Source organism: Panthera uncia (assembly GCF_023721935.1).
Source record: "Panthera uncia isolate 11264 chromosome B2 unlocalized genomic scaffold, Puncia_PCG_1.0 HiC_scaffold_24, whole genome shotgun sequence".
Lineage (NCBI taxonomy): Eukaryota > Metazoa > Chordata > Mammalia > Carnivora > Felidae > Panthera > Panthera uncia.
Window position 1 is genome coordinate 61,311,858 of NW_026057580.1, and position 25,766 is coordinate 61,337,623.

A 25,766-nucleotide genomic window follows, 5' to 3' on the forward strand; every position below is an offset into this window, starting at 1 on the left:
ATTTCATAAAATTTCACATTGCCAACAGCACTGTAATTTAAGAATGGAAGTTGAAATTCCAGCAGACACCCTCAGATCTTCTGGGCTAGCTGCTCTTTTACTTATTAAAGCACTGACCAAGGAAAACTGCTGGCTGTTGATTAAATGCAAGGAATGCATAAGAATTTATAAAGTGACCTGTTGACCAAACTTATTCCATAAGGTCAATATTAGAAGTGTGAAATAAGGCTGTTTATGGACTCTACTTATTCTACTGATTTTAACAAGAGCCTTAGAAGATGTCCTATATCAGAAGCTCTACCCTGACTTATTTTGGCTATATCATACTCTATATATTATAATTGATTGAATATTCATTCAAAAAGAATTTGTTGAATGCTTGCTGTGTGATAGGCACTGTGCTAGATGATGGGTGAAATAAGGTGAATAACGAATGCTTGATTACCAATAACTGACAAGTAGCCTTGTCTTAAGCCCACACTTAAAGGCTTCAAGTTCTTGGGTATATGTTTCAGAAACATTTATCAGATGAAACTCTTTCAGGGGCGCCTGGGTGGCTTAGTCAGTTAGACTTCCGACTTTTGATTTTGGCTCAGGTTATGATCTTGTGTTTCACCAATTGGAACCCTGCATTGGGCTCTGTGCTGACAGTGAGGGACCTGCTTGGGATTCTCTCTTTCTCCCTTTCTCTCTTCCCCTTCTCCGCTCTCTCTCTCTCTTAAAATAAACAACAACAAAAAAGAAAATGAAATTCTTTCAAAATAAAAGGAATAATTAGGGAATTATTAAAGTTCTTTGAGTCAAGCCCTTGAAATAACATATGCTTAGTGAATATGGTATAGTCTCATACCCACAAGATATGTACATAACTGTATTTCATAAAGTGCACAATATCTTGGAGTAATGACCAGCTAGAAGAAATCTAAAATTATGAGTAGACTTCAGAGAAATATCTTCCCAGACTCAAAGGGAGCAACTACCAGAATGTTACTTAAGTCTGTGCCATTCCCAGCACACAATATCATCATAATGATCTGGATAACTACAAAATATAAAACAAAAGAAGTTGAAGTTCTCTAGGACATTGATGGAAAGGATTTGTCATTATGAAAAACAGCACTTAGCCAGCCCCTCCAGATTTTAACAAAATGTTAAAAAGATTTTAATGCTGTTAGGAAGAACAAAGGCTGTGTACTTCCCCCTCCCCACCCCAAATTGTTTTTTTCATCAATTTTAATATACAAATATATTTAAATAACTGTTACAACTCTTGATCCTCAAAAGTATCTAATAAGGGGACTCAAAAGCCAGGTGTGGAGACATGTCTTAAGGTGAGCAGTGTGATATGAATTTTTATGAGCTGATGCTTCATGAAGCATATAGATCATTAGATGAAAAAGAGCATACAAAAAAAGAAAATGCAACTTGATGAGCTATGGTGTAATGATGTGTAAATTCAAAGCCAGGGAGGAAGATATCTAAGCAGGGACAAGCAGAAATATCTAACAAGAAACATAGTTTTGATGGAGAGTACCGATGTAATAAGAATAGTAATTATTGGGGGCACCGGGGTGGCTCAGTCGGTAAAGCATCTGACTTCAGCTCAGGTCATAATCTCACAGCTCATGAGTTCAAGCCCCACCTCGGGCTCTGTGCTGACAGCTCAGAACCTGGAGCCTGCTTCGGATTTTCTGTCTCCTTCTTTCTCTCTGCCCTTCCCCGTTCATGCTCTGTCTCTGTCTCTCTCAAAAATAAATAAACATTAAAAAAAAAAAGAGTAGCAATTATTGTTATCTAAGGCAGTACTTTTCAAATTGAGATAAAAATAAAATAATTGAAGGGACATTAATAGATCTACAGGGAAAAATTATTTCCTTAAAAATAATTTAAACATTTTATGTATTTATTTATGTATTAATGTATTTATTTATTTATTTATTTATTTATTAAGTTATTTATATTTAGAGAAAGAGGACAAGGGAGAGGAAGAGAGAGAGGGTGACAGAGAATCCCAAGCATGCTCAGCACTGTCAGTGCAGAGCCCAATTCAGGGCTTGATCTCAGGAACCCTGAGATCATAACCTGAGCTGAAATCAAGAGTCAGACACTCAACAGACTGAGCCACCCATGTGCCCTAATCTGATCATTTAAGCAATTTTTTTTAAACTTTTTCCTTTTTTTAATGGGTAGATAGAAGCTCGTATTTTGCTATCATATGATGTGAATTTATGAGAAGTGCATTTGTGATGGAGTATTCTTCAAATATCTGACCAAGGAATCCTTTAAAAATGAACCATAGATGTACATTTACCAAAAAAGGAAATCTGTGGAGAAAATCCAGTTTTGGAAATATTGGTATAATGAGTTTTAGAATGAGATATTTATACAAAGCAAGGGTAATCTTGTTTCTGACCTTTGTAATTAAAGCATATAGAAGCCTGATTTGAAAGAAAAGAAAATTTTGGCAGGATGGATAGGAAATTACCAGTGTATGGATATAATTTTAGCATATTTCACTGAAGCATGTCAAGTATCAGACAACTTGCTGTGCAACCTTTAAAGAGAAGCTATTTATCAATCAATATGCCTGCTCAAGAATTAAACATAATGCTGACCTCATTCGTTTTATCATTTCTATGCTATCTAGATGTTTTGCAATAGGATAAGGAAAACATTGGTACATACTTAAAATTGTGAGTTTGTAAAGAATATGAAAATGACAAACAAATGGGCAGATCAATAAATTGTGTTTAGGCTTAGAGCCAAGTACATATAATAACATGTGGCTTTCATCCTGTAAGTAAGAAATTTAGAATAGTAGAAAGGAAGGGAAGGAGGGAGGGTAGGGAAGAGAGGAAGATGAGAAAGGGAAAGGAAGGGCAACAGGGAAGAGAAGTGAAGGAAAAGAAGGAAAGGAAACAAGAAGTCAAGAAGAACAAAAAGAGAAGAGTATGAGAAATAGAGGAGGAAAGGCAAAGGAATGAAGAGCTGGAAGGAAGGAAGGAATCAACTCAATTTCCTAAGCCCAGGAAGTTAGCTCTGAAATACTTGGTGGGACTCATATTAATTGTTTATAACAATCAGTTTATTTTCCTAAGGAACTTTTAATCTATCTGTTGGGAGCGATGTTACTGAAATTATAATTTTATGTAAAATTCTATTGTCAAAATTTGACATTTAAGGACATTTGGAGACAGTAATTCTTTTATTGAGGAAATTCTGAATAGGTGAATTTCTAGTTTTTATTTATGCCCATGCATGTACTATTACTATGTATCACTTGAGGCTGTCTCTGTGCCTCCTCAGTGCTCATTTTGAGCCCCAAGTCTTAGGCATCTGACATGAAGGGATATCACTATGTAATAATAATGTTTTCTTTGCTTCTTTTCTTCATTCTTTCTTTCCTTCTTTCTTTTCTTTCCTCCCTCCCTTCTTCCTTCCTTCCTTCCTTCCTTCCTTCCTTCCTTCCTTCATTTTATAAGCTACAACCTTTTCTATCTGGTAAATGGGATCCTTTGGAAAATTGTAAACACACAAACACACACACACTTTATTTTTTTTTCAATATATGAAATTTATTGTCAAATTGGTTTCCATACAACACCCAGTGCTCATCCCAAAAGGTGCCCTCCTCAATACCCATCACCCACCCTGCCCTCCCTCCCACCCCCCATCAACCCTCAGTTTGTTCTCAGTTTTTAACAGTCTCTTATGCTTTGGCTCTCTCCCACTCTAACCTCTTTTTTTTTTTTTTTTTCCCTTCCCCTCCCCCATGGGTTTCTGTTAAGTTTCTCAGGATCCACATAAGAGTGAAACCATATGGTATCTGTCTTTCTCTGTATGGCTTATTTCACTTAGCATCACATTCTCCAGCTCCATCCACGTTGCTACAAAGGGCCATATTTCATTCTTTCTCATTGCCATGTAGTACTCCATTGTATATATAAACCACAATTTATTTATCCATTCATCAGTTGATGGACATTTAGGTTCTTTCCATAATTTGGCTATTGTTGAGAGTGCTGCTATAAACATTGGGGTACAAGTGCCCCTATGCATCAGTACTCCTGTATCCCTTGGGTAAATTCCTAGCAGTGCTATTGCTGGGTCATAGGGTAGGTCTATTTTTAATTTTTTGAGGAACCTCCACACTGTTTTCCAGAGTGGCTACACAAATTTGCATTCCCACCAACAGTGCAAGAGGGTTCCCGTTTCTCCACATCCTCACCAGCATCTATAGTCTCCTGATTTGTTCATTTTGGCCACTCTGACTGGCGTGAGGTGATATTTGAGTGTGGTTTTGATTTGTATTTCCCTGATAAGGAGCGACGTTGAGCATCATTTCATGTGCCTGTTGGCCATCCGGATGTCTTCTTTAGAGAAGTGTCTATTCATGTTTTCTGCCCATTTCTTCACTGGGTTATTTGTTTTTCGGGTCACACACACATTTTAAAAACATAACATGGGGCACCTGGGTGGCTGAGTTGATGAGTGTCCGACTTCGGCTCAGGTCATGATCTCACAGTTCGTGAGTTCGAGTCCTGAGTCGAGCTCTGTGCTGACAGCTCAGAGCCTGGAGCCTGCTTCAGATTCTGTGTCTCCCTCTCTCTGCCCCTTCCCCGCTCATGCTGTGTCTCTCTCTGTCTCTCAAAAATGAATAAATGTTAAGAAAAAAATTAAAAAAAAACATAACAGTTTCTGTCAGTATGGACTATATATTTAAATAACTGAAGAAAATTTCATTGTGAGCAAGAATATAAAAGAACCAAAAATCAGACATTACAAAGTGAAAATGGAAAGGCCAAATTCAGGACTAAGAGAAATTTGGCATATCCTGCGTGATTTAAAAAAAATGATTTAGGGGCGCCTGGGTGGCGCAGTCGGTTAAGCGTCCGACTTCGGCCAGGTCACGATCTCGCGGTCCGTGAGTTCGAGCCCCACGTCGGGCTCTGGGCTGATGGCTCGGAGCCTGGAGCCTGTTTCCGATTCTGTGTCTCCCTCTCTCTCTGCCCCTCCCCCGTTCATGCTCTGTCTCTCTCTGTCCCAAAAATAAATAAAAAACGTTGAAAAAAAATTTAAAAAAATGATTTATTTGCCAACATTTTAATATAGAGAATTTTAGATAGAATGTTTCATGTGTTCACACACACACACACACACACACACAATAAAATATCTGGCAACCCTATGTTGAAATTCTCGTAGAGTTTTACTAAAACTGGAGGTGAAAGTTAACCACTGGGATGTTGCAATTTTTCAGATATTTTTGTCTAAAGTGTTTTTTCACTCATTTATGGCTATCTGTCCTTTTAAGCATTTGAGGATTGACTTTTAGTACAATACTTTGCATTATAATAGATATATTTACAATTTCCTCAGTAGTTTTCTAATCAATCTTAAAATCCTCTTGTAAAAATACACATCTTCCTTGGAGGCAGCCTTGCCATGTACAAATGGCTTCTCTCGTTGCCACTCAGTGTTCTCATGGTTCCTGCCTTGCCAGCATTTGGATTGAGTCTGGGTTGGAGTTTGGGCAAAACTGAAGCTCTATCTATCTAACTAATAGCTGTTCACTTCATTAGAGCTAAGCACTTGGCTGTTCATGTCACAAGGAGGATGAAAGATACTTTTGTTCTTTGATCTCAATGTATCCTTGAGATTTTTCAACTAGATGAAATTTTAGTCCATGCTTGACTTCAACTAATATCTGTATAGAAATTCTTCCCAAGGAGCATCAAATGATATACCAAAAGAAGTAATGATTTATTATTGAATTTTTTCTTTAAAAAATAATTACTTAAACTAAATCAGTGACAGAATGATAAGTAAAACATGGCAAGGATTTACTTTCATCACTTATGTTCCCTATATTATCTTGTTAAAGACCTCTAAATGAGGTATATTAACTTTGTAGCTTTGATTTAACCCAAATTCTATTTACACATTACTATACTTATGTTGGAAACAAGTATGGGGAGATTTGCTAGCAATGAGAAATTTTCAAGTTTACAGTAAGTGCTAGAAATAGGAAGCACAGCCAAGCAAGAAATTAAAGCGTGTCTATCATTTCTTGAAAAGTGGGTTGCTTTTGTCTGTGCCTTATTTTGAGAAAGTAGGGGGAGAATATTGTGTTTGAAGATATTAGAATAAACATTATAATGCAGTTTAATGGGTATGGCGAGTTGGCAATAAAATGGTATTCTTTCAGTATTGTTCAGGATGAGAAATAAGCTGACTCAAAAATATTACTTGGCTAGATCAAGACTTTTTCATATTTGAAAGTCTACTTTTCAAGTCACTATCACCCCAAATTTTGCTTACAATTGTGCTTCCAGAAAAGAAACCACATTTAAATTTTTTAAAATTTTTTTAAAATTTATTTTTGAGGGAGAAAGGAGGGGGAGGGGCAGAGAGAGAGAGGGAGACACAGAATCTGAAGCAGGCTCCAGGCTCTGAGCTGTCAGCACAGAGCCCAATGCATGGCTCTAATCCACGGACCATGAGATCATGACCTGAGCCGAAGTTTGACGCTCAATCGACTGAGCTACCCAGGGGCCCCCAAATCACGTTTTATATTAGTCATATGTGGCCATTTTCACAAGTTCTATCAGCACAAATTTGCTTCAGATGCTATATTTCTAATTAAAAGACATTTAATGAACTGCAGTTCTGCTTAAAGGAGATTTTTTCCCCCTCAATCGAACATTTATTTTGCTGAGAATACACATGGTTAATCAGAATGGCAATTCAACGTAAAAGTGACCTTGAAGCTGGTGCTAGGTTAGATGCAGTGAACTAATGAAAACTTGATAGCCAAACAGATGGCCTTAATTTATGGTTTTTAAATACATGTCAGAGAGACTGAAAACACTAGGTTTTTACTCTTACATTATGTTAGGAATGCCTCAGTCAGATATTATGCTCCCCATAATATGAAATATTTATTGAGAGCCTATTATGTGAGATGATACATGATAGAAATAGATGATAGATAGATATACATAGATAGATAAATATAATCTATTCCAAATAGTTTATAATCTACATAGGAAAATAAGTCTCATCCTGAAAGGTAAATGATAATAATAATAAGAAGAAGAAGAATAAAAGTGACCTAGGCTGAGTGTCTAGTTAGTGATCAAAGTAGAAAGGGGCATCCACTGAGACCTGAAGTGGCTGAGGGACTGATTTTAAACTAAATATTTTCATCAGAGTGGCATTTGGAAGAGAGCACAGCAAAGAAGCCAAGAGGCAGACATTCCCTTATTATCATGAAGAATTAAATGTACAGTGAAAATAAAATATTTGAGTTCTAAATATAGGAATGGATAATGTCCCTTTTTTAGGAAAGCTGGAGAAATGTTGTATAGAAGCATTATAGTTACACATTTCTTCTGACTAACAGTAAGGATTACGTTAAAGAAACAACTCACCAGCTGGATTTGGTAGATCATCACTCCTCCAACTTTTTCAACAGGCTATTTACTGCCTATGATTTCCCTAGTTTTTCTGCTTTTAGCCTGACTATTCTTGCGAAGAGAGTGAGGCCGAACTGGTCGTGTTATATTAAGCAAGTAAAAACAAGATATATAGTGGTATCCCTTTTGAGTCAGAAAAGTTTCCTGATGAGGTTTTTAATCACTCTTAGCAAAAATAAAGTTTCAGTATAGGTCCCTGTAGGTATATTTAAGTAAAAAAAAAAAAAAAGGTATCAGAGGCAATATTGAATACAAACTAAAATTAGTATTCTTATGTAAGCAGAAAAACTTATCAATGAGTATATGCAGAAAAATGGAATGTGCAGTATAGTGTTTGAGGAAAGAAGATGAAACTTTAGATACAGGCTATTTCCGGGTGGGAAAAAGAAGGAACACCAATCCCTTGAGATGGGTGTTGAAAGATACTTGTAGTTCAATATTATTCTATGCTTCTGGGCAACCAATTAGAAAAGCTATTACTTATCATATGATGGCTAATGCAGATTAATATCTACCCCCATTACCATATATACTAAATTTCATCTATACTGTTGCCACCACTGAAAAGAACATTTCCCTCCAAAGCACAAAATAATACATAAACTGTCCAAAAATCTTATGCATTGTCATTATGATTTTTGAATGATCCATGTCCTGTACAAGCTTTTTTCTTTTATTCATATAAAATAAAAAAAATAGAAATGATTACCTATGATTTGCAAAGTATTAGCTATCCCTGAATACAGCTTGTTAATCATAATTGCCTTAAATTATTGCACTTATTCATGCGAAACACAATTTTCCCCACAACTTTCCTAAAAATAGAGATTACTGGTTTATGAATGTTCTGTTTCAATGTGGAATGATTCCTAAATATTAGCGAACTATCCTGGCACTCTATAATGTCTTTTTTAGGTTTCTACCTCTGCTTTACTTATTTTCCAGTGCTGAGTTGTCTGCCTTTTAAAAAGAGACATTTTTTTCCTTAAAAACAAATTTTATTCTATCGTTCAAAATCAGAAAGGGACTACTTTATCTTGTTACTTAACTGTCTGTTCTTTGTCATTTTCCGGTTGTTTTTTTCTGTTGAACATAAATACTGGATTGCTTTGGAGTGTCTGGAAAAGTTCTGCCCTCCTCTGATCATGTTAACCTTTAATTATAAAACCCCAGTTTCCTTGCAATAGCTAACCTATCTTCTCTCTTCTTAGGTTCTCCATACAGAGACAAAATCACCATAGCAATTCTTCAGCTGCAAGAGGAAGGCAAGCTGCACATGATGAAGGAAAAGTGGTGGAGGGGCAATGGTTGTCCAGAGGAAGAGAGCAAAGAGGCCAGTGCCCTGGGGGTTCAAAATATTGGTGGCATCTTCATTGTTCTGGCAGCCGGCCTGGTGCTCTCCGTTTTTGTGGCAGTGGGAGAGTTTTTATACAAGTCCAAAAAAAACGCTCAATTGGAAAAGGTAAATGTCACTTTTTTACAATTTAAAGCAATTGTTGTATTAATAAAACAAACTATTTTTGATCTTTCCAACCAAGGGTAATTCTTAGAACGGTGACCGCTAATTGTCTTCTGCCATTCATTATCTAACAAAGGTTCACAGAAAGAATCGTGATCAGCTTTGTGCTTTTTAATTTAAACATGATATGTTTAAATCGAAGCCAGCTTCAGAACAAGTGGCTATTTCTCCTTTTACTGAAGCCTGAAAAGGAAGAGACTTTGGCTGCTTGAAGTTCTTTGTGGTTAGTTTAATGGAGGAATATAGTTAATTAATGAAGGAAGCAAAAATAAGAAATTGTAATATGAAGAGAAGTACTTCTCTGCAGATAAAAAGTGCTTTAAAATACAATCCTGAAGAACAGTTTCAATTTAGAGGGTAAATGAAATTTTTGTTTGAAGATTTTTAGTGCAATAAATTTCTAATGGAAAAAAGAAATCTTAACTTGCATTGTGGAAATAACAGCTAATTTTCTAAATTAGTGAATATGTGAAAATAGTGTGGTTCCTTTATTGCCATTTAATGTTACGTTTAATCCTTTATTCCTTTGCACCAGAGTCTTTAGAAGAATGTATATACACACCTGAGATTATTGCATATTTTCTTGGGATTTTAATACATTTAATATTTTGTACAAATGTCTTTCTGTTCCATTCTTGAAAAACTTGTGAATCTCATTCAAATTATATATTTATAGTGCTATAATTTCCTCAGTTCTATAAATATGAAGAATATTTATAGAAAGATCTCTTTCAGATGGTACATGACACGTTTTGTATGTAAATTTATAGCTCTAAACATGAAATACTACTTTACCATTTTTAAGTCTTCTGGCATTTCATTTACTTTTTGTATGTAAACATCTCTGTTTTTAATTTTTTTAATGTTTATTTATTTTTGAGAGAGAGAGAATGTGAGCAAGGGAGGGGCAGAGAGAGAGGGAGACACAGAATCCGAAGCAGGCTTGAGGCTCTGAGCAGTCAGCACAGAACCCAACATGGGGCTGGAACTCGTGACTGTGAGATCATGAGATCATGAGCAGAAGTCAGATGCTTAACTGACTGAGCCACCCAGGGGCCCCTCTTTTGTTTTTAATAAAAAAAACATTTTTTAGGGCTTAAGTTTTTAGACCTTGTGTCACGGTGATATTATATTCTCGTTCATATTCAAAAGGTTTATTAATTTTTATTGGTAAATATGAAGAGTAAAAATATGAAATTAAAAATAATATCATACATTAAGGTAAATGTATTCTGCAAATATTCTTTGAGCACTTACACCTTTAAAACTATTTTTGAAAAGCAAAAACGTTTTCCTGTGTCTTTGGTAATTTATGTTGCAATTACTTATCCTTCTGAAATCAAAATTTTGGATACAACATTTCTATATTTTTACTTAACTACAGTATTTAACACTTCAAAATAATGTTTTTATAAATGACTATTTTGATAGTCTCATTTTATCCGTGAGGAAAGTAACCGATTCAAATTTTGAAAAATCCCCCCCACAATATCCAGGATGGCTATATGTGCTGACTTAGCTAAGTCAAATATTTGTTGCGACTGACAACTAAGTCTAAGTACACTTTTTATGTTATGATCCTTTTTGTAGTGTCAAAATGAGTTTTAAAGTCAAATCCAAAGAACTGATCAAAGACAAAATACATTAACTCATCAATTTCCATTTTTATTATAATTTGCCAATAAATGTGTTATTTGGTTAGATAATGCTTAAAATGAGTCCAAAAATACAGAAGGAATTTGGGTTTTCTAATTGGAACCTCAATCTCTCAAATCTTCTATATGTATTAAAGATATATCTCAGTATTAAAATAAAACAAATGAATTAATCTCTTTAAACATGCGGTGTTCTATTGCTCTTGTCTCTTTGTCCTAGTCATATGATTTGCCTAGGCCATGTCTTTAACGCACAATTAATGTATAAACATTCTGTTAAAAAACAGAACAAAAAACAAAAACAAAAAGCAAAGAATCTAGGGATTTAATTCTGTAAAAAACCTTCTTCAATATTATTATAAAAAACTAGTTTAGTTGGATTTTCCACATATCAACCAGCTCTCCTGAATTTCTATGGACCTGTAGGACCTAAAAAGTTAAGGAAAAGGAATCTAATGTACCCTTTTTGACTGAAATAGATGAAACATTACGTTGGAAAGAAACATCTATGTTGGTATTACATGAGCATTATTAGTCATATTCCCCAATGCTTTTCACACCCTGTCTCCACATAGCTTCCAAAATGAAATCCAAACTCACTAGCTTAGCACATGAGGCACTTCGGGATCTGTCCCTACCATTGTAGTTTTATTTTTTGCTTCTCTCCAATTTGTACCTTTACTCTGGCCAGACTAAATTACTTTCAATTTTCCAAGGTAATTCAGCTTTTTCAAATCCTCTTCCATTTCATTTGAACAAATCTTGACCATTTTTCTACCTGGCAACCTCTCACCAGTCATTTTAGGTTAGGCATTCAAGACTAAGTATCAACTTGCCCAGAAAGCTTTCCTTAATCAATAGGATATAATGGATTTGGGTACATAACACAGTTATTTCCACAAGATGGTGTTAGGTTTTCATTTCCTATTTCAATGAAAAAAATATGACATGTACATTTTACTTTTTTATACTTAGGTGATTTCAGGTACTGTCATAATTCCAAAAACAGTTCCCCCCTCCTTTGAGAAAGCTGGGAAGGTGTTTTGCCCATTTAAACCGCATCCATCATTAAGTCTAGATATCTTTTTTTTTCTGTGAAGCTTCTGCATATCTCCATTCTCCCTTAGCACACTATTTTAAGCATTTGTAGCTTTTTCTGTGTGGTTGCCTCCCTATTAGACTTTTAGTTCCTTTCGTCAAAGACCTAGTGTCTGGTTTGCATCTTTGAGGTCCCAAATAGTGCCTGTTGACATAAGGTAGATTGATCTATCATCTATTTATTTACCTATTTCTTTGTATTTAAATTAATAATGAAGTTCATTCTAGTGAACTGTTTTAAAAAGTGTATCATAAAGAATAAAAAAGAACTGGGGCGCCTGGGTGGCTCAGTTGGTTGGGCGACCGACTTCGGCTCAGGTCATGATCTCTCGGTCCGTGAGTTCGAGCCCTGTGTCGGGCTCTGTGCTGACAGCTCAGAACCTGGAGCCTGTTTCAGATTCTGTGTCTCCCTCTCTCTGACCCTCCCCTGTTCATGCTCTGTCTCTCCCTGTCTCAAAAATAAATAAAACGTTAAAAAAATTTTTAAAAAGAATAAAAAAGAACTATGTTTCTACATAGTTCAAAAGAACTATATTTATAAAACGAATAATTGTAGGTTTATTAAAAGTGACCCATTTTATTTAGTGTGATAAATTAGGTTCTTGGGCTCAATTCTTCTTTAACTTTCTTGAGAAAAAGATTTTATTTAGTTATACAGTTTGTTTCGCACCTTACTTAATTTATTAACACTAGCCATAAAATATTCCTAGATTTTATCATGAAATATGCATGAGGACATATAGAAGTTCACAGTTTATTTACACTTATAATTGTGCCTTTAATTACATTTTAAAAATAAGGTAAATATTTGTGAAATCATTCATTTACTCAATAATTAGTTATTGAGAGCCAAACATGCGATGAATTATATTTTTCACATTGAAGGTAAGCAACGATATATTATTCATAATTCCATAATTCTTTTCCCTTCTCTTTCTCCATTTTCTTCCTTCTTTCTTTAGGCTATAGTATTCCAGTATTTAAAAAAAATGAAATTTCTTCTCTTTATCTAAATAGGCTGCCAGATACAATATAGACACAATTCTAGTTGAAAATGAACTTTATGGAAAAATTTATGAATATCTAATAGCTTCCCATGTCAAGTCTTACCTCTAATGAGGATAATAAAATTAATAGGTATTATTATTACTATATAAAGTGGAAAATAAGATGTCTTTTATAGCACATGTTTTATAAAATATAAGTGGAACAAATAGGTCTTGATGACTATAACTTTATATTTTCAAGTTGTTTGATAATTAAGAGTAGTATAAGAAAGTACCATTTTTAAATGATGGCAGGTTAAATTGGAAAACAGAAGAAAATGCTGAAATATATAGACTTTAAAAATTCAAAAACTGTAAATTGCATTCCTTTCAGATAACCACAAGATGGTGTATTACAATTTTCATAATAATTCATGGTTTTAATTTTGATGCAGATATTAATGCATCAAAGATACATTGCTTTTCATTTATTCAAACTTTTAAAATAAATAAATATTTATTTTTCTGATTTTTCCAAAGTATAACTTGACCATTTGGAAAGATCCTCGAAAACGTTTTTCTTTTTCTATTACGTCTGAAAAAGTAACTAATCAACATGTGAATTTTCTAATTTATTTCTTCTTGCCTTACCTTTTCCCTGATTTAAAAAATATTACTACTTAAGTTTCATTCAGTAAGAATCCAAGAAACTGTTGTGTATCTGAGGCAATTATCCGTGCATTTCAGGTTACATGGATATGTTTGAAAGTCCTGTTTCTCTCTAAGTCTTACTGTATAACTGAAAAAAGCTACTTAATATACAGAATTTTGTTTTGCCCGGTAGTATGTATTAGAGTATATTGGTTTTGTAAGCATGAATTAGAAGTGATTGAAATAATTTTAATTTTCATTAAACTATTTTATGACATAATTCATTTATGTTTAAAAGTACTCATTTCTTAAATATTTTAAGATGTCCTCTTTTAAAAGATGTACATAATTCTGACTTCTTTTGATTTCCACAAGAATAGTAATATAACTTACATAGTTTAATATTTTGTCTGATTTATATACAGAAATATTTTCTTTCTTGTGCAATTGAAATGTATTTGCCTGTAAAGATTGTTTTTGTTGAATAGTTTGAACATGAATCTTTGAGTTTCCTGACATGAAAAATCTTAGCAACAAAAATACTCTTTATTAAGTATAAACAAAATGTCTTAAAAATGTCTGAGAAATAAAAAATATAAATTATTGCTCAGATATTGAATTTGTATTGATTTGAGTTTTCCTTTAAGATGATTGAAGTACATTGTAAGAACTATTTTGTATTGTTGTTTTCCATGATATAGTACATTTTAGTCAATGCAGTTCTTTGTATTATAGAATGCTGGTATATCATACTCCAGATAACCTCTAAATAATGATGTTTTTTCCAGACACTGAAAGTTAAAAATGTTTTTGAGAGCACATACAATGCTCTTTGGTCTAGAGTTGAATAACAAATGTAAAAGGAAGTTGTAACTCACAGAAAGCCAAAGGAATGAAAACAATGCAATTTGGGGGAATGATAAAGAGAAAATCAGGGTGGTTTAGTTTAAAGCTGCAAGACTAGGGATCCTAGAGAAAAGAGTATGTATTAGGAAACACTTTCAAAGCTGACTGAATCTGTATTTCATGGAACCATAAGAATGAAAACAGGTTGTTGCTTTCAGAATGCCGAAGAATTTTGTTCCATCAGGAGCAATGCTTTTTACAAGAAGTCATTTATTGAATAAGATATAGGAGTGCAAATACTCTTATAAATCAACAGTACAGATTTCAATATTTACCTTTTGCAAGTAATGCCTATTAACAAAACACAGAATAGCTGTGCCTTTCATTGATTTAATGCATGAAATTTTAATGACATTTAAAATTTTAGAAGTTAAAAGTTCTAAGTAAATTTTCAGTATAATAAAATTTAGCCATAAAACATGTTGCTATTCAAAAGTTAAAAGTTGCAAAAAAAAAACACTTTGGACAAATAGTTCATTATGTATTGTCTTTAAGTTACTGCTTTTCTCTGAGAGCAGAGCATCTCTTCATTTCTATAAATGACCTAAACAAAGATTAACTGGATGGCTTTTAAAAATGTTTTTAAACATAAATATAAAATCATACTTAAAAATGAGATGCCAATCTTTATTTTATTCGCCAACCTAGTTCCAAATCAGCAAAAGGATTTTTAAGTCATTTGTTTATGATGAGCCATCCTGTTTATGCCCGTAAATGATGTTTTAAAATTGTAGCTTGACTGATAATAATTTCACTACCTTGTTTTTAGAAATGACTTTAGAGTTTCTGAAGAGCAATGTCTCATTTGAATACAGTGTTACCCTGAGGAGTGTGCAATGATCATTATCCATATTGTGCAGATGAGGTTTTGTCCCAAGGGTCAAGTGGTTCCCAAAGTCAAAGATGCCTCGTCTTACACGACTTAAGCTATAACATATTGCACAAGTGGCGACAGCATATTTAATTATTTCTCCTAATAGTTTTCCTTCCTGAAGTTGCATTGATGAAATGTGTGGAGTAGGAGTTTAAAATAGATAAAAAGACTGTGGGCTTTGATCATAAGCACTGTCTAGTTATTTCACTTTCCTAGACAATTAAGCATGAGTTTTGGAATAAAAAAAAAGATTTGAGGTCACTTCTCAACTTTATTCAACTTTGGATAAAATTATTTAATCTTTCCATACATCACTTAAAATACACAAATAAATGAGTTATGAATATAACATAGATGAAAGTTTTAAAAATTAAGATTGTTGGGGCGCCTGGGTGGCGCAGTCGGTTAAGCGTCCGACTTCAGCCAGGTCACGATCTCGCGGTCCGTGAGTTCGAGCCCCGCGTCAGGCTCTGGGCTGATGGCTCGGAGCCTGGAGCCTGTTTCCGATTCTGTGTCTCCCTCTCTCTCTCTGCCCCTCCCCCGTTCATGCTCTGTCTCTCTCTGTCCCAAAAATAAAAAAATAAAAAATAAAAAACGTTGAAAAATTAAGATTGTTAATATACATGGAAGTTTTTGCATGTGTCTGGCATATAATAAGCAGCAGTTGCTATAACATATTTATTATTATTCATAAAGCTGATATATTTTAACTTCTGGATCTTAAAAAGAGAGAGCTTTCCTGGAATTAGGCATTAGATATTTAGATGTTATATGTTTGTTGAAAATTGTATGAGTATGACAACTAGCAAGAATGTGATGATTAACATTGCTTTTTCTTAAAAATGCATTTCATAGTTATATTGACCAAGGCGGTGTTGAAGCTTTTCAGACTTTATTTATTGATTTTTCTAGCTTAAGTAGGGGAAGTATAAAAATGTATGATGATGCTTCATCTTTCTGTGTCACTGTATTTGCTAAATGCATTATAAAATATTCAGCAATTGTTTCTGTAAGAGTCAAGGTTTCTGAGAATATTTTAATCTTTGGGTAAGTTTATCATTGTAAAATAATCCAGGCTAAAGCATAGGATGCTTTGTCATTTTATTCATTAAAAAATGTATTTCTTTTTGCCCCATAATTTTTTGTCTGATTTATTACTTATTATTCAAAAATTAACATTTATTAAGAACAGCATCCAGGTAAAAGGCTCTACTGAAATTCAAATCACTGTTAATGAAGCAAGCTAAAATAATAAAGCATTCGTAGAATGGTAATCAAGAGAACAGCATTCTTCTTTTAGTTCTCATGCCAGTTACATGCATAACCTTAGATAGATAACGACTTCTTGAGTTTGAGTTTCTCTAGCTCTAAAATTAAAGTGATTAAGCAATAAGATCACTACAGAAACTGCATGTAAAAAGTCCCGTCTGACAGCTGCAAAGCTTATCTAAATAACATATTTTTTTTCAAAATGATAGCTGCTCTAGAACTGAATATCAAGATCAAAGTTGCTATATATATTTTTGACATGAGTGTATTAACTAGTCACTTTCCATCTCTCATTGCTTCACTGTTACATTCATATAGCCTTAGGTCAATTTATACTTCTGATGTACAGCATTAGCTCTTTGATATTTTAAAAATACTGTTAATTAAAAAGAGTATAAATCAAAAGGAATGTGTCATATTAAATGACAATTATTTTCTCCATTTAACAGCAATGCCTATATAAAATATTGCATCTTATATTCTTTATACTTTTATTCCATTTTAGTTATTATTTAGTTGATTAGCTATTATCTAATATGGGATAATTGTATGCAGGGATCAGTGACTGGGTTTGTCTTCACTATATGTGATTTGGACTTCATGGTCAAATGGCCCACAGCATAAAAATTAATTAGAAAAGTGTCTGAGAACAGACTGGTTATCCATGACCAGATGACAAACAATTTTATTTTATTTTATTTTATTTTATTTTATTTTATTTTATTTTATAGTTAATTCATTTATTATTTCTGAGAGAGAGAGAGAGAGAGCACACAGGCGCACAAGTGGGGAAGGGGCAGAGAGAGAGAGAGGGAGACACAGAATCTGAAGCAGCTCCAGGCCCTGAGCTGTCAGAGCAGAGCCCAACGTGGGGCTCAAACTCAGGGCTCAAATTCAGGAACCGTGAGATCATGACCTGAGCCGACGTTGGACACTCACCCAATTGAGCCACCCAGGTGTCCCCAGATTACAAGCAATTTAAAGGACAAGCACAAAACAAAACAACTTAGGAACACCTAGGTGGTTCAGCTGGTTGAGCTTCCAACTTTGGCTCAGGTCATGATCTCATGGTTCTCGAGTTGGAGCCCCATGTTGAGCTCTGTGCTGTCAGCACAACAACCCTCTTGGGATCCTTTGTCCCCCTCTCTCTCTGTGCCCCTCCCCCACTCACACTCTCTGAAAATTAAATACAACATTAAAAAAGGCAGATTAGTTGATATAAGCTAGTATATATTAGAATATTGAGCTACAAATCTGATAGAAGTAGCTTGAATATTTTAGATGGCATTTCAAGTAGGAAATTTCAAGTATGCAAAAATGGTTGGAAATTATTCTGAATGAATATTAGAGTATCATTTATACTATCAAAGAATAGACAGCAAGACATGTAAAATAGTTTCCGCTTTAAAAAATAAATACTAAATACAGACTTGATCGTACTGTATAATATTTTATGATTATTTCTCCTCTGGGTGATAAATGACAACATATTTTCAAGTTGAAAGTGACAAGCTTCAAAGTTTAAAAATTCAAATTGGTTATTTTTCATCAGTTGCTGTTTTTAAAAAAGACATTGATAGATATAAAGGTCTTAACTTAAAAGTGGAGTTTATGCCAGTGTCCAGTGGGGAACATATTTACAACTAGATTTCTAATATTAAAAAAATTATGTGTTTTGCCAAGTGCTGTCACATCATGTGATCATATAAACATATCTGTAAATTCGAAAGTTAAGCTATTCAGAATAAATTATTCTATACACCAATAATGATAATCGTGGAACATTTTTTCTGTGGACTATTTATGTTGTCTTATTATATACTCCAAATAAAAATACAGCTTTATTTTAAAACAATGTAAATATAGCCACATTTATACTTTTAAAGTTTCCGGACCTTCATCCTTTATAGAATTAGAGATGTGTAAATACAGGTTGCCTCATTAAATATAGTGAATTTTATAATGAGTTTTACTAATTTAAATGCAATTATACATGCTAACAGCTCAAAGATTTAAATTTTCATTTTCAGGAATCTTCTATTTGGTTAGTGCCACCCTACCATCCAGACACTGTTTAGTAAACTTTTGAAACTTACTAAAAGAGGTTTTTAATAATGGTTAGTATCCTTGTGCCTTTCTTTTTTCTTTTTGTAGTCTGTTATATTAATGTGGAGAAACATTTTTGTTGTTGTTTTCACCCTAAGAAAGTTACCTTATTTAATGACACAATTTGTGGTTTTCCATTCCTAAGAAGTGATTTGAAAAGCAACATAGTTTCTTTCTCTTCCTCTCACCCTCCCTATTTGTCTTCCCTCCCTCTCCACTTCCTTCCTCCCCTCTCTATTGCTCTCTTTTTCTTTTATTCTTTATTCTGCCTCTCCTTTCTCCTCTCCTCCTCCCCACCCCCTTTTTCTTCTTCTTTATTATAATCCAAGAAACTCCTGTTACATGCACTTGGGTTTTTCAAAACCTTATTTAATATTTCAATAAAAAGGCATTTTTAAAGTTCCAATTATTATATGAAGTAGGAAAGACAGATGGTCTCTTGAATGACATTAGAACTTTATTTAAAAGTTAGTAATTTTTTGGCAACATACGGCACAGGGAAACAACTATAATTCACAATCATTTCTGAAGTTTCAACTTTAGATTTTAACACAGATTACAATATGGAATTTGTATTCTAAAGCTTTAAAAAAAAAGTAGAGAATATGTTTTTGTCTTAGTGCCACAAATGAACAGTGTTTTATGATATCATCAAATTCTTTAAATTTTCCATGTAGATTCTAAACTCTTACTGAGATCTAAATTTTTCATAGTTTTGTGAAGGATTAAAAATATTCTACAAGAAGAGAACCCATGGTTTCACGGTGACTTTATTAATAACCTAAAATAAAACTATTTTCCAGGTAAACATACACTAATAGATAAAGAGAACTGGTAAAATACCACTCATTCCAAGAAAAAAATAGTAAAAGTAGTAATTTGACATTAAATAAAACCAAGCTATTGGTTGGTTGATTAAAGGCTGCTTGATTAAAATGTTCACTTTCTAATAGTTTTGTAGACTAGATAAAGCCTAAAATAGTAATGGCGGGGTCACATGCTTATAATTTTCAGAACTTCTAAATTTGTAAATATAATTTATTTAAGATAATTTTCATTTGTAAAAGGTGATGGTATTGTGGTTTTTGATTGGTGCAGACTTTTTTAACCTACATTTTATATTACTCAACAATATAAATGTTATATAAAATTACTTAAAAGAGTTTTATATGCCTTTATTTGTAGTCTGAAGTTAAGTATAGGGTACTAAATATACTTTACTCTTTCACTTACTAGAAATAAAATTGAGTCATTTCATAGTTGAATGGGTATGTATATTTATAAAATTTTTTTCTCAAAGGAAATCAGCTGTTTAGGACACTCTTTTAGTATGGACAAAAAATAATAATTAGTTTATTTGAACTAATGTATTCAAAATGTCTAAAAATCGAGTTTGCCAAGAAGAGGGTTTTATTTAGCATTGCAAAATTTATTCATTTTAAATGAAGGCTTATTTCAAACAATTCAACGTTTTTCACATCCTATAACATTTTAAAGTGTCAATGGCATCAAGTTCTGACCTTGTTTTATTATCTAATCAATTCTTCTGTTAAATGTTTCAACAGAGAGCCAAGACTAAGTTACCTCAAGACTATGTATTCTTCCCCCTTTTGGAGTCAGATTTTTCCATTTCTACAGTGTTGTCATCATCACCATCTTCATCATCATTATCATCATGTTCTTAATAAGTACATCTAATAGTAGGTATTAAGCAATGAGAAACACTGTGTCCATCTACTGGCTGTCAGTGTCATATAAATCCTTTAATAGAAATCTAATTCATGAACTTCTGAACTGTATAATTTAACACATTATAAATAATGCATGGCAGTAACTGTAGTTAATGGGAAATCCATGTGTAGCATTTAATCATCACCCATTACAAGTACTAATAAATTAATATTTTTACTAATTTAATGTTATTAAACAAATGCCAAAGTTTTACCTGATTAATCAGATAACTCATAGACATGCATTTTACTAAGCTTCTGAAAAAACTTTTAAGCAAATGAATTAAATGCACTGTAAAATTAGAATTCAAATATTAGGGTCATGTGTAGCTGTTGTTAAAATTCAGTCAACATTTAAAGAATACATGTGTGCTCATTCATTGCCATGAGAATTTGATTTCTGCTCTTTACAATTTAGTGAGAAGGATACACAGAAGACAGTGAGGCCAGATAGAAAAACATGACAATGAGTGCAAAATGCTAGAGGGACAAAACCACATTGAATGAAATAACGATTCTGGTCATTTGGAAAGTGATTTCTGAATAACTGAAAATATGAGTCATGTCCTGAGATAAGGGATAAAGTTGGATTGATATGAAGGGTGAAAGAATTCTGCAGGGCACTAGAGCAAGAAGCAAAGGAGAAAAAAATCCTGAAGGTCCAAGCAGAGAAGAGTATATGTAGAGAAAAAAGAAATGGAGAGGGGAAAGTGAGGAGGAAGGAGGAAAGCTGAATCACAGAAGTCATGATGGGGAAAAAACAGGACATTTGGATTTTATCTGTTTGTTGGACAAGGAAATGCTATTAATAACTGGTTTAAAAATAGATTTTTCTGTTATTTGTGAGCCTTTGGAGAAGGGTAGCCTAGACATTAGAGTTGGGAATACCAATAAGGAAACTGTTCAGGAACCCATAGAAGAGAAATGAAGATATAGCCAATAATGGACAAGAAGATACTAAGGCAGGGTCAAAAATCACAACATTGGGTATCAGGATATATTGCTGTAGTCTCAGGTATGAGCCACAGAAAGTGATTTATTTGCCTTTTCTCTGAATCAGATTTCTGTCACATAGATGCCTACTTTAGTTCAAAGTATTAGTTTGAATGACACAAAAGATTATGCATGCAAAATATTTTTACAAACATAAGGCACATATATGGTATGAAATATTTTATCCTGTATTATTTTGGAATTAGCCTAAACTGATAAACGATAAAGCAGCAACATCTAAAGGAAAAAATGTCTTCATACGCAAACTTGATTAGGTTTATTTCACTGTTTTCATATCACTGTTAGGAATTGTATAAACTTTTCATATTTGTCCACATTTTTGGTTGTTGTTCGTACTTTTAGTGCTTGCACAGAAAGAGCCTAAGTCTCAGCCCATCTGAATTCCAACTACAATATGGAACTTGTCCATGAATCTGATTCATATGTAACTAATACATGTGTATCTCAATTAACTGGGGAAGGAGACTAACAAAATTTTGTTTCACATATATGACTCTGTAATAGGAATTGTGAGGAATGTGTTATAATGAGCCCCAGATATACAGAATTTCTAACAAAATCTATTGCCAATGAAATGGGAATTAAAATAATATTTATAGGGTCATTTTTTCTTCATGGAATAACTTATTTGCCAGCTTTCAGTCATGAAGCCTATGTTGACAAAAAAATTAATATTCATGTATTTTTAACGTGCTACAGTTTGTCACTTCATGATTAAATCATATCTGTTTGTAATCATCATTGATAGCTTTATAGGCATAATCACACCAAGATATGATGAATACCAGAAATTATTTTCCATGTTTTTATGTCTAAATGTGTGAGTACTATTTTTGTTCTGTTTTGAGATGCACAATGTAGAATCCATGTTTAAAGAAAATTTTCATATTTCACGTTGTGATTTAAAAGTAGTACATTTCTTCTATTTGTTAAAAAATCAAGAATGGATTTCTGGTTATTGATTTGTGTATATGTGTATTTAAATTTTAAGGTAGATTTATATTTCACGATGTTAATAAATTTTACATCTGAAAATCTTATTCAACATATACGTACTATATGCATTCCTTGTTGGCAGTTAATTTCACTGTCGGGTGGAGATTTTCTTTAAACTAGCCCACTTTGATAAAAATATTTGAAATATCATGAGTTGTTTATTAAAAGTGCAACAACTGTTATAATCTTCTTAATGAAATATTTCAAACCTTCAAGGCTTTTATGTTGACAAGCCTGTTGAAAATGAGTTTAATATTATTTCTGGGCAGTTGCAGTGTATCTGTTTTGTAATATTTCATTCTCTGTGTTGTTCCTAGAGGTCCTTCTGTAGCGCTATGGTGGAAGAACTGAGGATGTCCCTGAAGTGCCAGCGACGGTTAAAACACAAGCCACAGGCCCCAGTTATTGTGAAAACAGAAGAAGTTATCAACATGCACACATTTAACGACAGAAGGTTGCCAGGTAAAGAAACCATGGCATAAAGCTGGGAGGCCAAACACCCAAGCACAAACTGTCGTCTTTTTTTCCAAACAATTTAGCGAGAATGTTTCCTGTGGAAATATGCAACCTGTGCAAAATAAAATGAGTTACCTCATGCCGCTGTGTCTATGAACTAGAGACTCTGTGATCTAAGCAGTTGCAATGATCAGACTTGATTTGCAAGCATCACGGATCAACCAAGTTACACTGGGTTACACTGTTTATCATGGGTTCCTCCCTTCTTCTGAGTGAATGTGACATGCGCATTTTGTGGCTGGTTTCAAATGCAGTCCAGTAGGAAATTACAGGTTCCTTTTGAAGTCCAACTGTTGCCAGGAGGTGGAAAATCGATGCCCCAAGGGTAACCAGTAAAAAAAAAAAAAAATCATTAAAGAATAAAAATACTTGGAATCAGCAAAAACTGTAGTGATACAAGAAACAGTACAGTCTTCTGACACCCAGGTAATAGAGGTGATGATGTTACTAGCCCCCAGCTACTCAGTATAATATCATCTGAATAGACAATATGTGTTTATAGGATGTGAAAAAAAATGTAATGCAAAACAAATCTGAATTTCATGGCAAGTGGAATATAAAGCAGATATTCATCAGTGTTTTTCTTTCTTTCTTTCTTTCTTTCTTTTGACAGTCTGTGTCACTGATTGAGATAGAAATGTCAATTACCAAGGCAATAATGTTTTTCTTAAATTTACTAAAGCAGGAGATTTAGCATACAACTCTACCAGATCCTTACCCTACCCCCTTATACCCTTTCCCCAATCCCATCCCCCGAATAAAAGGGCAACAGTTGGTTCAGAGATTCTGAATGAAAAAGGATGATGTTCTGCAATCTTTGTCTTAAGTCGTAAAAGAGGGCTGAGTATTGATGGTTATGTGGAAGACTGAAGCTTTCATTCTAACATTCAGATATGTTCATCTAAACCCTCGTTCCCGCTCTAAATGAACTTGATGGAGCCTGGGCAGATCTCAGTGAAAGGAGAAAGGGGACTGTTCATCTATAGAAAAGTATGTGTGGAGAACTTCGAAGCGGACTGCATTTATCAATACAGTCACAATGTTAAATGAACAAAATTCTTGAGCAGTTTTTTTCAAAAAAATGTTCAGGTTTATTTGTGGAAATGCAAGATTTCTATGAAAATAGTTTTTGTATGGAAATTTTTGTAATACTTTTTATCAACAAAATAAGAACATGTGTTCCTGTCAGGGGTGTGATGCCAAGCATGAATGGTAGTGCGTGTGCACCACCAACGTTTGGTGAAAACTATTTTTATCAAGAAAAAAAGGAATCATAGAAGAGAAATATTTTCAAGTTAGATAATATAAAAGCTAGGTGCACTACCACCACTGCTTACCATGCCACACCCCTGGTTTCCACGAGGCTGATAACATACTGTAATGAACAATTGTGTGTAAAATGGTAAAAGACACAGACCTCTTGACAACATTGTGATAACAGTTGAGTGCACACAGTTTGCTGTTTGAATCCAATGCACAAAATTAAAAAAAAAAACATTAAAATTATGTCCATTTTACTTTCAGCTTTGACTTTCATTTTTCTCTTGTATGTGTAAATGAATGCACAATATGTTCATTGCATTCAGGGAATTCAGGGATTCCTGAATCCTTCTAGATCATCAAGGATGGCCACTTCCCAACCACCTGGAGAAAAGAAGAAAAAGGCTCAGTGATGAACTACACAGATGTAGGAAAAGCTGGACTGGGCTGTAATGTAATCTCTAGGTTTATGGCAGTTTAAATGAGAAAAATAGCTGTTCTAGAAGCAGCAGTCATGATCTTACTTTTTCCACGAGTAGATATTGACTATATTCATAGGGTTGTGTAAGACTGTGTAATGTTTACTAATAGTATATTTGAAGTTTAACCCATGTCCAACTTAAGAATTCCTTGTGCATTGATAATTCAGCAAAAGGAGAGGAAGAGATAGGCTCAATACCAACAAATTAGTAATGATGTGGTTTAGATGTTAACATCCTGACAGAACTTTGTTTTAAAGCAAAAAAGGTAACCATTTAAATTAGAAGTGACCAAAAAAAAAAAAAAAAGAAAAGAAAAGAAAAAAGAAAAGCCTCTGTATTTTTTTAAACTCAGAGAAGTTGAATAATCAAATTGCTGATATCTAATTAAATTAAAAATTAAATGAACAAGTATTTTGAAAATTTCTAGTATCAGTTATTTTAAATTAAAATTCATATTTCCATGATGATTTTGTTACCAAATTTAATTTTGGAGAGATACACAAGCCACTCCTAAACATCCTAAACGTCTCAGCATTGTTTTTTTTTACATGGTAAATAGCCTCAACATATCTCATAAAAATGTTCAGATTTTGGATAATATTAAGTTTTTTTATTGATTAGATTCTCATCATATTTTAAATCAGTTTTTAATTTTAATTCTTCATTATATTAAACTAACTTAATAATAGACAGGAAATTACAACTTTAATTATTTGTAAGAAGTCAGGAAATAATGATTTCAATTTTTCATAAAATGTGGCAGTCATTTTATTCAAGTATTAAAACATTTTGAAAAGTGTAAAAAAACCTTCTGTATTTTAACTCTAATGGTAATTTAGGATATATAAACAGTGTATAATATTGAATTTTTATCCATTTCCTAAAAGGTTTCTACATTATTGCCAAACAGATATTTCCCTACTTAATAGGTACTTATGCATCTATGAGATACTATTCTTAATCTTAATAAAATCTTGGTTACTTTAAAAATAATTTCAACCAGTGAAAAAATGTGTCTTCTCTCTGGGAAGGTAGTATATGGAGTAAGCATTTTTCTCTAGCCTAGTATTTAAATTGTAAGAAGGACAGGAAGAGAACACCTGTTACAATCAACAACATAACCTGACAACTTCAGGTAATCAATGGAGGTACATATATCATAAGTAACTCCAGCCACTATGAAACACTAGCGGTGTGGATTCACATATGCCATAACTAAATAACCC

At 33.4% G+C, this 25,766-nt stretch overlaps 1 protein-coding gene across 1 annotated transcript in view; it reads left to right on the forward strand.

Annotated features, from left to right (window-relative positions):
* The window catches only part of LOC125939115 (glutamate receptor ionotropic, kainate 2-like), a 134,993-nt gene extending 110,680 nt beyond the window's left edge, over positions 1-24,313 (forward strand). Inside the window, exons 4-6 of the mRNA XM_049654648.1 lie at positions 8,690-8,940; positions 20,108-20,242; positions 22,600-24,313. Coding sequence (XP_049510605.1) covers positions 8,690-8,940; positions 20,108-20,227 — 371 coding nt within the window. The 3' untranslated portion in view covers positions 20,228-20,242; positions 22,600-24,313. The remainder of the gene's footprint in view (positions 1-8,689; positions 8,941-20,107; positions 20,243-22,599) is intronic.
* Positions 24,314-25,766: the final 1,453 nt, after the last annotated feature.